Genomic DNA, 17,568 nt, shown 5'->3' with positions numbered 1-17,568 from the left:
TCGTTCTGGCCTGCGATCCTTAATGAAATCTTCATTTACTCAAAAAAAAAAAAAAAAATTTCGCTCCGACCTTTATAAATTCTTATTCCTATGATGTCAATAGTAGAATTAATCAAGAATTTCACGCAAATTTGAAATCCTTTTCCATTCCTTTCGATTCTTCCATTAAGAAGTGAATCTCATGCACTATCCCCAAAAAGATAACAAAATGACTAATTTCAGTTTACCCCCCTGAGATTAGGGGTCGTCATCATATTAGTCCATCGATCGAGTTTCAATTTAATCAGTAACACCCTTGTACTCTCCAAATTCATCAACCTTGTCCAATTTTTGGACCTCCGTCCAAATTGGCTGTTAAATCTGTTATGTGGGGCCCACTTAAGGGGTAAAATGGTAATTTTAAGCTCCAAATTATATTTTAAAAAAAATTGTTTTTTCCTTCTTTTTTTTTTCCTTCTTTTTTTTTTCTTCTTCTTCTGTTTCTTCAATGAAATTAAATTTAAAATAAAAAATCCCATAACAGACTTAGATCATAGATGACTTTAGTTATCATTCAATTAGAAAAACAAGATGAAAACTTCTAGCTAACTCTAAATTCATCTGAAGACTTTATTGAAATCCAAGTTCAACCTTATTAAACAAAATTGGCAAACAAAGATACGAGTCTTAATGAAGATCTTTGGTGACTTTGGGTGGTGGGTATTTGATAGCATTCTTTACAATCTTTTTGGAGGCAGCATCAGCAAGATCAATGCCACATATGTCAGCCAACCTTATTAGGTAAAGAAGCACATCTGATAGCTCTTCTCCCAGATGCTCTTTATCTGAGTCCTCCCAATTTGGTAATCCCTTGTCCACCTCTCCTCTCCATTGGAATATTTCTGATAGCTCACCTACCTCTCCCACCTACACAAATTAAGAATCTGTAAGAGGCATCTCTACAACCTTGAATTGCATTTGCATTTTCATCCATTCAATATATGAATGGCTTAGCTTTGTGTGACAGTACGTGATGCTAGCATTTTGCCAAGGGCTGGTCCAAGTTTCTTGAAGGAAATTATCAAAGCTTTTTCAAATTTTGAGAGAAAAAATTAAGGTTCGATTAAATCCTCAACTCACCCCAATCGCGGGTTGTCTATAGTACTCTAGAGTTTTGAAACTATGGTTCATAGCCGTCTTTAGGTAATTGCAAACAATTTGCAATTTGACAGTTTGTGACTCTAAAATTTCAATATTTGAGAGTACCTTTGAATTTTTGAAGACGGGTACACCTGAGTAAACATAAAACTCATTACCTATCCCATCCTTATAGTTTTCCCCCACAACCATCACTACGTAGGCTAGTATCGAGGACTTGACGATAGAGGCTAAGCCACTTACAACCCAATACAAAAACATTACAACTCTAGAGAGAGCTTCTAACGAGGACTATTAAAATGATGACTTCATGAGGACTTCCTAATTAACGGTTATAGACTCACTTTATTACATTACGACAAATCAATTGTTACATGTTAATGCATGCATGAGTAGATCACATTTGAAAATTTTATTTTAAATTGCTAATCATTAAGGTACTGAACTAAATCAAATAAATAGACGAACCAAATCTGTCAAACCTGAACCTTTCATGTTCATAAATGATAAATCACGACTATGAATGCCTTAACGATTTTCAAATTGGTTGAAAATTTGTAGAAATGGTTTACTCATGAATATCTAAACTAACAGTTGATTTGCGGAAATGTGATCGAAAAGTGGGTCTCACAATCGTAGATCAAGAAGTCCTCATGATTGAAGTTCTTATTGTCATGGTTCTCATTAGAAGCTCTCCCTATAATCCTATACCCAATAAATTTGAGATAAAACAGCTTTCATGTGTGGGAGAAAGTGATCGTTCTACAAGGAGATGCAGACTCATAAAAATAATAACAATAAAGAAGAAAGAAAGAAAAATAACAATAGTGAAAGAAGATTATTACCATAGCAAGGAGTAGATTTCTGGGACTATGGTACTTCTCCCAATCTCTGGTCTTGGCAAATTCATCTAGCTTCTTAGAGAGGTCCTTCAGGCTAATGTTGTTCACAATCTCTTCTCCTACAACAATCTCTTCTCCTAATTCTCCCATTCTTTCAGTCTCTGGGGTTTGAATGGAGAGAAGTGCAGCTAGGGTCCTTTCTTATAGGTCAAAAAAGAGATGGTATTAGATTTTCCCCCCTATCTTTAAGGAATGAGTATCTTAAATGCAAATATAATTGAAAAGGAAAAGCTGAAAATTCTATAACCGCCCCCTCAGTGGTTTGTATGGTTTATACAAAAGATTCTTGACTGTCCCCAACTCCCCATTGTGCAAAATTGGCCCAACTTCCATGCATGACATGTAGTTGAGAATACTCCACCATTATAACCATGTATATGATATATTTTCCATGTTGAATGTATGTGTTAGTCATTCGTTTTGTGTTCCAACCACTAGAGAGGAATTAGGTAGCTCTGAAATAGTTCATCTCCTTGATTCAGAATGTATCAATACTATTGTGTGAAATGCATCGGTTGCTCATTGAAATTTGTAGAAATATGAAATGTGTGGAAACAGAAGGCTCCAAATTTATGAGTACGAGATTTTTATTAAACGTATACTTGGCACAAATGTTAATATGGTCTATGGTTAGAGTTACGGATCTCTCTCAATTTCAAAAGTCCAACTAATTTTTTTTTAGATAGAATTGAACGAACATTTCTATTTCTATTGTTAGAATGAGGAGTTTTGGAAATTCTAAACTTTCGAGACAAAAAAAAAAAAGTTTCAAAATTATCGAGACTACATCCTTCATACTGGAAATAGTTGAATTATAACTTAGAACACATGTGCATATGTGGCTCAACTTAATGATTTTGATTTTTAAAACAAGTAATTAATATTAGAACATAAAGAGAAACTGAAAAGAGAGAGAGAATGTTTCTTTAACGGAATTTCATCTTGTAATTACAGATACAAGGCACCTATATATATATACACACACACACACTTGAGGTACAATAGTCAAAAGTAGTGAAAGATTAGCTCGATTCTGTAACAGATTTGAGAGGTTATTCTCTAGAGTGTGAGTCACATTTTTCTTGCTTGTGCTAGCGTTGATATGGTGTGGCATCAGTGTGATGTTGCTGCAGGTGTTGATCAGCTGTGTGCTCTTTCTCACAAATTAATCAGAGAAACGAATGTGTATTTTCATTGTAATTTTTTTCTTGAAACTTTAAGATTTTGTTGGAGAGCTGTAAAGAAGTAAGAGATCAGATGTCATTCGACTACTCGAGTACATTCACCACTCACCAGAAAAGCATAATGCAAATGATGACCATATCAATTACTCATAAATAATTGTAAACTAATTTTGGGCACAACCCTACAGAATATCATCCAATTAAGTATGAACAAAATTCCAAATAAAGTAGAAAAAATTAACATACAAGAATATACGATATGAAATAAAAAAAACCAAGTCAACTTGAAACTAATCAACTAGTTAGGCTTGGGAGATGAAAGATGCACAAAGATAAGCTTAATAAGCATTCAAAGATACGATAAGATAAAAATGAGCAAAGGTGATGGTCGAGTTCTCTACATAAAAAATCTATGAACTGCTTTTAAGAATCCTATTGGATGTTTTCGCTAGCTTAGAATGTCGGTTTGGTTTTTGACTTTGCACTTTGGGTGATGTTACATGCATAAATTCTCCAGGCCCTCCTAGAAAAAGGAAGCACGATATGGTTTGAGTTTTAAACATTAGGTGCGTGAAGACTAGTATATTAGTATTTAATTGAAAACGTATAATCTTGTACAGGATCGATGGTGATTCATGTGTGTGTGTGTATATATAGTCATACATATTCTTCGAATCATACATACATATTCTTCGCCATGTTGTTGAAGAGATCAAAATATATTTAAACCTGAAAACTGTGTACGGGCTTTCCAGACAATGAAGGTGAAGTTAGTGATGGTGAATTATACGAGATCACAGAAGACACGAATCACACGATGGCCACGTTTGGTACACAAGATAGGATTAGATTAGTTAATCTGTTTGAATAGGATTGGATTTGTAAGAGGTTAAGATAGCTAATCTTAATCTTATTAGTTGTTTGATACAAAATTGGATAACAAACTGGATATGTGACAAAATATAAAAATAAATAATAAAAGAAATAAAATCAAAGATCGTTTCAAACATCACCGCAGGCCGTCTTAGTCACCACTGCTCTCTCATCGCCGGTCAACAACCTAGACCATACATCCCACCACCACTGCTCTCTCTCACATGGCCTCCATCGCACTTAGCATCCGCATCCACAGCTCGCGGGTAAGGAACCATAGCTTTCGTTCATCACCGGCTATCTCCATTCCATTGCAAGTATGAGATCTTGAAGATCTAGCCACACCCATCAGATGAATCGACATGAAGCTTCAACGAAATTAGATCTAGAGGAAGACTCCATGTAGAGCGGTGAATCCAAACTCATCAGCTCACGAATTCGATGATTTCAATGATCGGAATATGTTTCATAACGGCGGTGGAATACCAGAAAAGAAGAAAATAGAAGAAGATGAAGATGGAGGAAGATTGTGAGAGGCTATGATTTTGGAGAAGCTGGAGGCAGAGGTTTAGTTCTATCGTGGTTGAAGCGGGATATTTGGAGGCTTTTCTAGTTGGATAAATTATATCTCACCTTTCTAACTAGATTGCTAATCCATACCTGATAAGAATTGAAAAATCTGTTTGCAAATTATCTGGACTGCCAAACATGATTATTTACCAGATTAGATTTACATTTTCCTATCCACCCTCCTTATCTGATGAAACAAACGCTGCCGATAAGTATGACATTAGGCGCAATCTCTATAGCTGTTTGAGGACCTACATACAGTATAAAGTTATGCTACATTAACAATTCTCATACATATCATATTTCATGTAATTTTTGTCAGTTTAAAGACTCATGTGAGAACTAGAAAAAAGTCTTTATTAAAGTAAGGTCATCTTTAGAGTAAAGTAGTTAATTAGAAAAAGTTCCTCATTAAGGTAAATAAGATTTCCGTTAGAGTAAAGTAAGGGGTCATTGACCTAAAGTACTAAAATGAGCAAAATTTATCTCACTTATCCCATCAACAGATTTTTATTCCCACTAACCAAATTTAAAGTGAAATGAAAATTTTGTTCGTGCCATCGAGGCTCGGCGCTGACTCTCTCTGCCCTCCGCGCCGTCGTAGAGGCTCCACGCCGTCTCTGTTTCTCTCCTATCTCTCTCCTCCGCACCATTGTCAAGGCTCCGCGCGGTGCCGTCTCTCTAGAGTACTGCATTAGTAGTAATCCACAAATCAACAAGACAGATAGCAAAGTTGGATAGGCCTTCATCGTTTTGGTACTAAGATTCAGTTTGAGCGGGGCAGCGGGCGATGATTATAGATCAGTTCTTATTGCTGGTTTTATAGCCAATAAGTATTCGGTTTCTCTTCTATTCAATCCAATGTTCTACAGTTTTATTATAATTAATTATAGAAGGTATATCATGTTTGTTGACTTGTTCGGCGCCGATGCATAAAGTCCAGCTTTGCATTGTTATACAAAAAAAAAGTCCAGCTTTGGATTAACAACTTTCCTTTTGTTTTTTGTATCGACAAAAACTTTCCTTTTATTTTAAAATATAGAGCCTCTAATAAAAAAAAAAAAAAACTGAAATGATTCTTTGCTAGTTGGAAAAAAAAAAAAACACCATGTCCTTCCTCTTTCTTTTATTTTCTTTTTTGGTAAAATGGGGCATAAGGCCCATAACGAAAGGAAAAAGAAGAAGACAAAAAGTTTTATTGGGGGGAGTGGGGGAGGCAATAGACGTTTTGAATTTATGTAATTCTTTAATTAAAGTTTTGTTTGTCTAAATTTAGGGAGATTAGTTCCCATTCCGGCAACTGAAAATTCTATTGGGAGGTAATAGACGGCTATTGGGGGGCAATAGACGTATATTAAGGGCAATAGAATATTAGGGCCAATAGACTTCTATTGGAGGCAATAAACATTTCCGGCGGCCGGTGACCGGATTTCGTCAGCTGATGACCGGGCTTTGGTGAAGTCTCCTATGGTTTCTCTCTCTCTCTCTCTCTCTCTCTAAGTAACAAAGGGGTGAGGGTAAAATGGTATTAAAAAAATTTAAAAAAAATCTTAATGGGGTATTAAGGAAGACCTCCTTAGAGTGTTTTAGGTAAGAAGGAATTAAAAAAACTTAATGGAGTAAGTGAGAAAAAAATCTCGAAAAAATGGGTAAATGGATAAAAACCCTAAAATAAGTTCTCATTTGAGTAATTAAGTCCTAAAAGTGGTAATTCTCATACATATATTAGCAAAACGAGAATCCTAAACCCTAAATCCTAGAAACTCCAATTCAAGAATAACGCTCAATCGTTGATACAATTTTGATTACCTGAATGGGAACACCCTTTGCAAGTCTTGGGTTTCCAACTTTCCATAGTAACCTCAATATGGTAAGATAGTAGTTGAGTCATGTTTTATTAGTTAATAAATTAGTACTCAGTTGTGCTAAACTGTTCTTAAAATCTTAGATTTAAAACCAAGAGTGGAAAAGAGGCAAAAAACTCATTCCAACTGCCTCATAATTTGCACCACCCTTGTATTTGTAAGGACTGTTAAGCATACTTATATAAAGAACCGTTAAACACAACTAATTAACTGAGTACGAAATCATTTGACCAAGTAAATGAGACTAGATAGTAGGTATTGTACACTTAAGATTGACTATTTCACTTGACTAAAAGAAAAGAAAAGAAAAAAAAAGACAACTGGTTCGCTATACAATATTAAATAAGATCTTAAGTTCAAGTTGTTTCCCTCATAAGGCCATTTTTGTTAAAAATAAAAAAAATCGTAGAGATGTAGAGGAGATCAATAGATGTTCCTTCCACATATAATTAATGACCCATGGCGTAGATAGACTCCCATCAGCGAGAGAAACAAAACTGCTCTGGTCCATCGTTGAAATGTGGGAGGACGGTGGATATCCAGGTGAGTGGGGTTTGGCTTGAACGTTGTTAAGTGGTTTTTGGGTTAGGTTAAACTTTTTTGTTCTACAACTATAGTTTTTCAATTTGTCGATAATAGCTATTAAATGTCCACATTAACTTCCTTTTTTTTTTTTTTAATTTTATTTTTTTATTTATCTTTTCTTTTTATAAAAGAGGATCAAAGGATTTCACTCCTGCCCCCATGATGACTCAAACCCATGACTTCGTAGATAGTTAGTGGGTGCTCTAACCACTGAGTTAACACTGCTTCGTCATTAACTTCCCAATTCTCTAGCAGTAATTTTTTATTATTTTTTTTCTTTCCAGTTTTCTCACAATATCTTCTCAGTTCACCAACAGTTTCATCGTCTCATATAGGGCTGTCAATTCCGACACGACCCGATAACACGACTCGAAACCCGCACGAAATAAAGCGGGTTGAACCCGCACGATTAAAAAGCGGGTCAGCCATGGGTCAACCCGCCATGACCCATTTAATAAATGGGTCGGCCACGGGTCAACCCGCCAACACGAAGTGAACCCGTATAACCCGATTATGCTATACTTCATCCTGAAATTTTAGACGTTGGGAGTATTTGATCATAGGATTAGACAATTTGAAATATTTTGCTTTATAATTATTGGATTTAATTATATATGAATAATATATAATTATTTACATTCTTCGTCTTATGGAGTTTTTAGTGAGTTTAATCAATTTATGCATTTTTTTAGTTAAATGGGTCGCATTGTTGACCCTTAAATGAGTCATTTTATCAAAAACGACACAACCTATTTATTAAATGGGTTAAGCGGGTTGGAAACGGGTAACCCGTTTAATAAATAGGTTGGGTTTGGGTTTAAATTTTTGACACGATTATTAAATGGGTTGGGTTTGGGTTTGTATCTTGCGACACGACAAATACCTTGACCCGACACGAACCCAACCCGACACGACCCATTGACAGCCCTAGTCTCATATAGTCATATGATCATATCTGCCCCCCTTATTCGGGATCCAGATTGTTTGCCCGAATTGTAAGATAATAAAATTCGACCACCTTGGGCCTCACAAGTAGTAAATCCAGAAAAGCCCGCCCAGCCCAATCACCAAACCCGACCATCCCACCCAGGCCCAACAAAAACCTACAAAAAGACCCTCAAGACAAAAACCCTAATCCTCGAGCATTTGCTACTCTACCCTCCGCCTCCTTCCTCTCACACTCACACACAGCACTTCACCACAACCCAAAAATGGTGAGCGCCCTCTCCTCTCCTTCCTCCTCTATCCAAACGCCGTCGTTTACCTCTCTCCTCTCTCTCTGCTTGTGGTTTTTCTCTGATCTGATCCGGTTTTGTTGTTTTTGTTTTTGCGTAGCCTTTCAAGAGGTACGTGGAGATCGGAAGGGTGGCTCTCGTCAACTACGGCGAGGACTACGGCAAGCTCGTCGTCATCGTCGACGTCATCGACCAGAACAGAGTACTTCCTCTCTCTCCCTTTGTCCAAATTTCAATTTTTTTCTTATGCTAGATTTGGAGTTATTATTTGATTACTGCTTCTAATAGTGGTAATCTGAGATCTATGCTTTTAAGTTTAATTAGCACCAGGTTTATTTTAGTGGATTTGTAAGATCTTTTTTTTCTCTGTATAATTTGGTTTTTATTTTTTGAAATTTGGTTTATTTTAGGCTCATGTGAATGTTATATATATTTAGTTCCAGGAAGGCAAGTGCAATGTGTGTGAGGTTTCATCAATCACACTACCGGAATGTTTAAGATTATTTATTCCGAGGCGTTACGAATCCTATAGGCTTTATTTTAGGGTTGGAGTGTTTTTCTGGTAAAAGGAATTGAAAATTTAATCTGTGTATGCCCATGTTGTACTCTGACTATGAGACCGAACCGGCCTGAATTTTATTATGTTAGGTCATTTTGTGTGCTAGTTATTTTCATATCTGGTAACTTTGCATGTCGTTTGTTATGGATCCTATGTTGACATTGCTGGTTCGTGTTAGGCTCTTGTTGATGCCCCTGATATGGTGAGATCTCAAATGAATTTCAAGAGGCTTTCTCTCACTGACATCAAAATTGACATCAAGAGGGTCCCCAAGAAGAAGGAATTGCTTGCCGCAATGGAGGCTGCTGGTAGGCTCAGTAACTTACGGATAATTTTGTTTATATGTACACACTTGGATTCTAAACCCTAAACCCTAAACTTGGATTCTTGTGTACGTGCTTTAGATGTTAAGAAGAAGTGGGAAAGTAGCTCTTGGGGTAGGAAGCTTATTGTTCAGAAGCGAAGGGCCAATCTTAACGACTTTGATCGCTTCAAGCTTATGTTGGCCAAGATCAAGGTTAGTTTGTTTGTGTTTTTTAAGTATTGAGTATGATGCTTCCTTTTGATATCTTTTGGCTTTGTTCTATTGAATCATGACAAACTAATAGATCTTTTCTGATTTGCAGAGGGCTGGCCTGGTCAAGAGCGAACTTGCAAAACTGAAGAAGCAGAGTGCTTAGGCAATATTTGATGTTAGGTTTACAATTTTGTAATGAATTTTCTTCAAAACTGTACTTCGGTTTGTAATCCCTTGTTCCTTCTATTAGTCTTTTTCAGAGTACTATATTGTTATTTTTTTTTATTTTTAATATTGGTGACAAGTTGGGAACCTCATGATTTTTGGATCATGACTGAAAGTTGTTTGAGATGAAACTGTTTATGTGTTTTACTTTGACTACTTGTAATATTTGCCTTACCTTGAACTTTGATTATGTGACCGATACCTCATCGCTTCAAAGGTCTTGAGTATGACCAGGTCTGAATGTACTTCGGCTCTGGAACTATTGATCTGCTCTATAGAGGTAGTAAGGGCCCATGGTCTATGAATTAACATGGGTATGGTTGATATTGTAACACTGTTGATGGGATAGATTTTTAATGATGCACCCATCGATTTCGTTTAACGCGAACTCTATCCAAGCTCGAATTTCAAGCTATCATTTCAACTAGGAAAACTTGAGTTTATGTCAAAATTATTGGAATATATCGGTGGTGATGCAGTATATTGGAGTTGGGCTTGGGATGGTCCATTTTGACCTTAATTGTTTGAGTGGGGGTTGTAGACGCTAAATGCTTATTTTTCAACTTCTTGCTTAATGAATATTTTATGATTACGAAAGAAGTACCTGAATGTATTAATTTTGGCTACTGGTTCGAATGTCTCGTCATAATCCACTCTATACTTCTGTATAGCCTTTAGCCACTAATCTAACCTTGTACCTGTCCATCGATCCATCCGAATTGTGTTTCACGGTGTACACCCACCGACAACCAATTATCTTCTTCCCAGGTGGTAATGATACTAACTCTCACGTACAATTCTTCTCAAGAGCATCCATCTCGACTGTCATTGCTTGCATCTACATCTTGTCCCTCATTGCATTATGCACTTTACTAGGAAGAGACACAGAAGATAACTGATTCACAAAGGCTACATACGCTTTAGACAGCCTATGGGTTGACATATAATTAGCAAAAGGTACTGAGCTTTTGCACTTAGAGTAGGTTCATAGTGTTTCGAGTGCTGACCACGGGTGGAAAGACTAAGCAAAGTTTTGGTGGGAACACTATCTGACACAGAAGAAGTATTAGACAAAGAATGATTGGTACCTCGGGTAATGATTGAGCAGGTGAGACCGCTGAAGGAGAGGGAGAGACAGAAGGACTGTTTAAAACCGCATTGGCAGCATTAGGAATTTCATCAGAAACAGAATCGAGAACTTCCTCTCCAGCCTACTGGTCAGACTAATCTGGTAGTTGACTGCCCAAATTCTCTTCTCCTGCCGACCGGTTGGTGAGACCCGGCAGTTTCAAGTTCTAAATCGGATGACCGGTCGGTGGAGTTGGTCTGACTGGTTCACCAACTAGTCGGTAGGCTGCTGTCCTCCTTTTCAAATTCCATTCCCAAACACTCTAGCCTTGAGAACTCGGACGCCAGTTTCCCATCTTGCCCACTAAACAAATCTTCATAATAACAAGACTTCTCCCCTTGACGAGGGGTCACAGGAGGCAAAAAATAACATGCATCTTCACTGAATGTGACATCCATAGTGACATAAAACTTCTAGGATTGAGGATGATAACATTTGTAACATTTCTGATGAGAATCATACCCTACAAACACACGGTTAAGGGCTCTGGCATCCAATATTGACATCTAATTCTTATACAGATGAACATAGGCAACACAACCAAAGACATGAGCAGGAAGAGTATTAGATGATTGAATAGAAACATAGTTAGATAGGACCTCAAACGGGATACCATCTTGAAGAGGGGTGGATAGAAGATGATTGATAAGATGAGAAGCAAACAAAACAGCCTCTTCCCAAAGATACTTAGGCATGTTAGCACTAAGTCGAAGAGACCGAACCACGTCCAGAAGATGACGATTTTTCTGTTCAGACACCCCATTTTGCTCAATTGTCTGTGGACATGAAGTTTGATGTATTTTTCCATGGTGTTGGAAATATTCATTAAAAGAATGATTGACAAACTCACCCCCATTATCGGAACGAAAGACCTTAACATGAGCATCATATTGAGTATGAACAAGTTTATGGAATGCTTTAAAAGCAGAGAAAACATAATCTTTGGATTTAAGAAAAATCACCCAAGATAATCGAGTAAAGTCATCGATGAATAACAGAAAATATCGCATTCCAGATAGGGTAGAATGTTTAGAAGGACCCCACACATCGGAATGAATTAACTCAAAAGGCATAGTACTTGAATGAAAACTTGAAGGATAAGTACTAGACCTATGACTCTTACCAAAGCACAAGTTTCACAATGCAAGCTAGAAGCATTAATTCCCAAAAACAACGAAGGCATGGACTTCTTCATAACTCCAAAAGATGGATGACCCAAATGTCTGTGCCACAACCATAACTCACTCAGCCGATCAGAACTCAATGTCAGGGCTAAAGGTTGTTCCGGTGCTTGTGTCTGTTTTGCGTACATGCAATCCAAGTGAAACAGTCTCGCCCTCAGGTCTCCCTTACCAATGATCACCTGAGTGCAGGGGTCCTGAAAAACAACATGCATTGGATAAAAGGTTACAGAGCACTTATTATGTGAATTTAACTAGGATAAAGATAAAAAATGGTGAGACAAAGAGGGTACATAAAGCACATCATGTAAAACAATGGATGGTGTAACCTGAATAGACCCAATACCTAAGACCAAAAAAGATACACCATATGCATTAGAGACATGAGATATAGAAGGGGATGACATAAACATAAAGAAAGACTTATCATAGGTCATATGGTCAGACGCATCAGAATCAATTATCCATGTATCACTACCAGTAAAATCAGAAGCATGTAAAGCAACACTAATTTTACCTCGAGTTTCCTTAGTTAAGGAAACATTACCCTTAGAGAGGTCTTGCCCTTCAACACCGTAGAAGTCAAGTTCTGGCACTAATTGAACCGCTGCTTTGCCTCTCGGACTGCCACTACTTCCTTTAGTATTATTTCCTCCTCTCTAACCAGTGTTGTTGGAATTAAACCTTCGTAGCTTAATTAGGACATTGATTCTTGAAATGACCAACTTCCTTGCATTATTTACAAGTAATTTGGTTATAATTTCGATTCTGTTGGTATCCCTGATTTCGAGTTCGATACTGATTCTGAGATGGAACGAGGGAGGAATTCCCACTCTGAGGTTGGGGTTTAGCCTGGATTACTAAACCAGAAATTTCAGTATGGAGACTCTTGGCAGTAGCCATGTTGGCTTCATCTCTTCGGATATAGGCAAAAGCTTGCTCTAATAGGAGTGGAATTGCAAGACACAATAACTCATTCTTTGTCCCTTCAAAGTGAGGATCCAGACCAGCAAGAAAGACATGAACATGCATCTTATCTTGCTCAGTCTGATAGGATGTGATATCAGCTTCATAGGTCATAGGATTAAGGTTTCTTTGATCAAGTTCATGCCAAACTGTCTTCAAATGCACATAAAAAGTTGCAACAAGCTATCCACATTGAGTTATTTTGAAAGTTTTGGCATTCAATCATGAATGCGAGTAAAGTCACTCCTATCATAATAGGAAGCAGCAACATAATCCCAAATTTCTTTGGGAAAATCAAAGTTAGCAAATAATTGCATTACCTTCAGAGTCATGGCCTTGAGAAGAATTCCCATCACGTTAGTGTTTGCCGTATCCCATTTATCAGCTTTTGGTCCTGTAGTAGGTCGTACAGTGCTATCAGTAACATAACTCCATTTTCCAATCCCCCAAATATGGATCTTCATAAGCCTCTGCCATAACTGATAATTTGTGCCATCAAGCTTTACACCAGAACTTGAGTTATCTGATATATTCTGAACAATCACAACCTCCGGGCTACAGACTTAGCCCCTCTAGCTTGAGATCCTCCATCATTCTGAGATCCTCCGTCATTCCTGTCAGTGATAGTTAAATCCACCATCTTCTTCAATTATCCGAATTAAAAAACCACAAAATAAAGGGACCAGCAACTATTCCAAAGAAAAAGGACCATCAATAAACAGAGACCAATAACGATATATTCATCGTCTCCAAGAACAGAGTATATATACAAGATACATCAAGACTTATTAGGAAACTACTTACAATAGAATATTCCTAATACACTATTAGAATAAAGCTCATAGACATCAATTCCTAACCGATGTAAAACAAAAAAAATTTCGAAGTCTTAGTGGGTGATGTTAACACGTGTTATCTTCGCAAACCTTACCCGGTTGCCACAGGCGGATATTATCCACCTGTCATATGTCATATGCCGATCATATAGTATGTTGACATCTGGTATAACAACAAAGGGCGGGAAAATCCTAAAATTAGAAATGTTTCTCCCAAAATTGAAAACCTTCTAGCGTTCCAATTTCTCCCAATCTTCGAATAGCTGCGAAGAGTTTCAATACAAATTCGATGAAGAGCCGAAATGGGAAAGGTGAATTTTTTTTTGTTTTTGGAATGAAAAATTTTCATTACGGGCATAGCCCAAACAAAGACCCAACAAACAAACCAAGGCCCAATATAGCTAAATTCAATAACAGGGATAGAAATAGGAAAGCAAATCCAGAAAAGAAAGAAAGGCCTCCGCCCAAACTCATAATGCCGCCATGTGTGGGCACAGCGGGATGCCGAAACTCATACTCATTGGTGAACTCTTGACATTGATGATGGCGATCACTCAGAACAATCAAAGGTCAATGACGTTGACTATGCTGATGATTGGAGTAAATAAAGAAGATCAACTTGAACTACATAGTGTCATAAAAAAAAAAAACTTGAACCACATAGGGCAAAAATTTCCTTTCTTTTTCTCATACGGGTCGAATTTGCAATGTTTGGATCTTTGTGCTTGTCTCCTCTAGAAGAAGACCAAGACTTTGACTTGGTACAAGTTTCATAATCAAGCTTGAAGCTTGCGGGTTTAGGGTAAATCACTTGACCAAAATAGATGTTAGTAGAATTTTAATGCAACCTGGTTCTTATGGGTACCATAAAAATGGCCAAATGGGTATTAGAAGAAAAAAGATTTAGCGGTTTGAATTGCATTAGGTTGTTGCTGTTGTTCTTCAACTGGGTTAAGACCCAGGCTTGTTGTGCTGAAGTTTATAAGATAACACCTTTGGAACCATTAGCAATTGGGACAAAACTCCAGCCTCCCCAGGCCACATTTTCAACATCAAGAATATTATTGCCTTTTTTTAACCTCTCTTTGTTACCTATTGTGCTCGTTCATTAATATTATTGCCTCTGCATGGACATGTTAATCACATACAGCTTACCATTGTTCAAACCAAAAAAAAAAAAATCACAAAGCCCAAACCTAAGGCTGCGTTTGGGGGGCTTTTTAGCTCCCCGCTTATAAGCAATGGTGAGACTAGTGTTTGGTAAATCAGCTTCACACCAGCTTCTTCCAGAAGCCAGAGCTTTTAAGCTGGAAAAGCAGAAGCCACAGCAACCCTGCTTTTGGAAGCAGAAGCAGCAGCGCCTACTGTAGCGAGATACACTGTAGATTAATGATACTTTGATAATACCAGCGATTGCCCTCCCTTCCTAGAAGAAATTACACGCGGCCTTCCTCGATCCAGGTCCTCTTCAAATCCAATCGCAGAGACAACCAAAAGCCACCAAATCCGTCTCCATGTCCTCCAAGACTAGCCTCCAATTTCCGTTCTGCCGTCCTCGAATATCTCGCTGCTGGTTTTTTTGGGTTTGGGTTAGGACCAATCGGGTTTGTTAATGAGCTAGATGCTAGTTTGATTTTCTCTAAACTGTGCAAATACATGAACTTGGGTTTGATTAGACAGAAAGTTTGTACCATTGACGCTCAGTAAAATATAAGCTGCGATTTTGATGTGGTTCGGAGACTTGCATATGTTGGTATTGAGTCGAAAATGGGCACTTTATTCTAGAACTATGGAAGTTAAGAATCATTAGTAAGTCATGATGCATTTTGTATTTGAAGTCCTACAGTGGAATAACATTAAGCAAGCAACTGTATTAGGCGTATATCCAAATGGCCCTGATTTGAATAGGAGCAAAGCAGCTTCATCCAGTGCATATGATTCTGTAGTTTATGTTAATGGTATGACCAAGAACGAAAAACCACTGCATTCTGAATTTCATATAATCATGCAGCTATGGTAGACATGATAATCATTACTGATGGCAATTGTATTCTTGGCCTAGGTGGCTAGGTGACCTTCGAGCTCTTCGAACTGGAATACCCATAGGAAAACGTGATATATATGTTGCTGTAGCTGGAATTAATTCACACTCTCTGTGCTGCAAGGTTAGTATTTGCTCCTGCTAGTTGCTTTGTTTGTTACTGGTCTTGATGATAATTTACACACTGCTGCAAGATTAGGATTTGCTCCTGCCAGTTGCTTAGTTTGTTATTGGTCATGATTTGCTCAAACCTTAGTTTCTCTGCTACCTGTGCTCCATTTGCAGAACCTGCTAGATCAGATGCTCCTAACTGCTTTCTTACGAGATCATGAAACCCATTCTGGTCCCATATCTTTTTTTTTGATAGAATTCTGGTCCCATATCTTGTCATGAGCTAGAAGCATATCTTTCCATTCTTTATCCAATTTTTTAGCATGGTCTGTTGGCCGCCAGTGGAAGAGTACAATATTATAGGCAGCAATTTTACCTTTTAATATACTTGTCTAACATGTATGTATATGATAATATGAAGAAGTACCCAGAGTATTTTACTAACTATAGTACCCGTAAGGGGTAGACTCCATTTAATAATAATAGTTTTTGTAAGATTTGATTCTACAAAAAAAATGAATTTTATACTACATATATAAATTCCAGGATGTAAATAGCTATGTATCATGTATGGTTATGCTTGTTCCTTCATTCTGCAGTTCCCTTTTTGCTTGTTCCTTCATTTTGCATTCTTCATTCTCTTCTGTCTATTCCCCCTGTCCACCATCACAGATTCAACAGGTCAGGATGTCGTCCATTTTGCTATATATATCTGGGATACAATACCATTGGGTACCCTTTCCTCAACTCTTTCAAGGAGAAATGTATTTTAAATAAGTTTAATATTTTTCTGCTGGCGCTTATTAATCTCAGTAGTCAGTATGGAAGTTGCATGCAGCGCTTGGTTTCGCCCTTAATGATATGGCATGGCATGCATGATTTATCGATGAACAAATTTATATCCTCAGTGTAAAATCTGAAAAGTAAATTTGTAGACTCTGCTAGGAATTTAGATCCAGGGAAAGATTATTCTGTTTATTAGAATAAGTTGGTTAGTTGGTGGAAGGAATGGTGTGAAAAGCATAGATTGTATCACTTTTTCTTTGGGTCTCCCGAGTTGATGTTGAGTTTGAGGAGAATAATCTGAGAAGGGTGTGTGATAATGGAATTGGTTGCTTAGAGATGAACAATACAATTGAAAGGGTATTGGACCTGCAAGTAAAGGCTTTGACCTAAATACTTCCAGGACAAAACCTGCTTGTTGCCATCCCCTACTTTTATTTTTCATCATTATCCTTCATTTTCCTGTGTTTTATACTGAATGTCTCTTGGTTTCTTTTCTTACTGGCCTAGGTGACCTTGGAGTTCTTGGAACTGGAATACCAATAGGAAAACTTGATATGTATGTTGTTGTAGCTGGTATTAATTCAGTCATTGGGAGATCAAGCGAAATACCAAGCAACACACCAAGTTATATTATCTTTCATGATGTAAAACTTAGCTAGGAAACTTGAAAATTGAAATGTATGAATGCGATAACAATGTTCCTTAAATTCAGTATTTGATAAATTGATGTATCACAAGGCTTTTGGTACAAATATTGATCATGGTTTGCATTCAATTTGATTTCCAATTGATTATTATTGTGTATTAGGTAATAAAAGATTAAAATGAATTCACCTAATACAGATTAAAAAATATTAGATTTTTTA

At 37.3% G+C, this 17,568-nt stretch overlaps 2 protein-coding genes and 1 long non-coding RNA gene across 3 annotated transcripts; 2 read left to right on the top strand and 1 right to left on the bottom strand.

The window, feature by feature from the left end:
* Nucleotides 1-483: 483 nt before the first annotated feature.
* On the bottom strand, nt 484-2,356 carry LOC112200318 (dCTP pyrophosphatase 1). The gene is made up of 2 exons (XM_024341341.2): nt 1,983-2,356; nt 484-906 (listed from the first exon to the last, which is right to left on the bottom strand). Exons 1-2 carry the CDS (start codon nt 2,127-2,129, stop codon nt 667-669), a joined length of 387 nt encoding a protein of 128 aa, XP_024197109.1. The 5' UTR covers nt 2,130-2,356; the 3' UTR covers nt 484-666.
* Nucleotides 2,357-8,251: 5,895 nt separating this feature from the next.
* On the top strand, nt 8,252-9,808 carry LOC112198151 (60S ribosomal protein L14-2). Its single transcript, XM_024339215.2, has 5 exons — nt 8,252-8,330; nt 8,452-8,553; nt 9,089-9,218; nt 9,315-9,427; nt 9,537-9,808. The coding sequence occupies exons 1-5, from the start codon at nt 8,328-8,330 to the stop codon at nt 9,588-9,590; spliced, it is 402 nt and encodes a 133-aa protein (XP_024194983.1). The 5' UTR covers nt 8,252-8,327; the 3' UTR covers nt 9,591-9,808.
* A 6,131-nt stretch (nt 9,809-15,939) lies between these two features.
* Nucleotides 15,940-17,496, top strand: LOC112200583. The gene is made up of 2 exons (XR_005810394.1): nt 15,940-16,597; nt 17,210-17,496. It is a non-coding gene; the product is annotated as an uncharacterized LOC112200583 (long non-coding RNA).
* Nucleotides 17,497-17,568: the final 72 nt, after the last annotated feature.

Source organism: Rosa chinensis, chromosome 4, assembly GCF_002994745.2.
Source record: "Rosa chinensis cultivar Old Blush chromosome 4, RchiOBHm-V2, whole genome shotgun sequence".
NCBI lineage: Eukaryota > Viridiplantae > Streptophyta > Magnoliopsida > Rosales > Rosaceae > Rosa > Rosa chinensis.
This window is presented reverse-complemented; position numbering and strand designations above follow the sequence as displayed.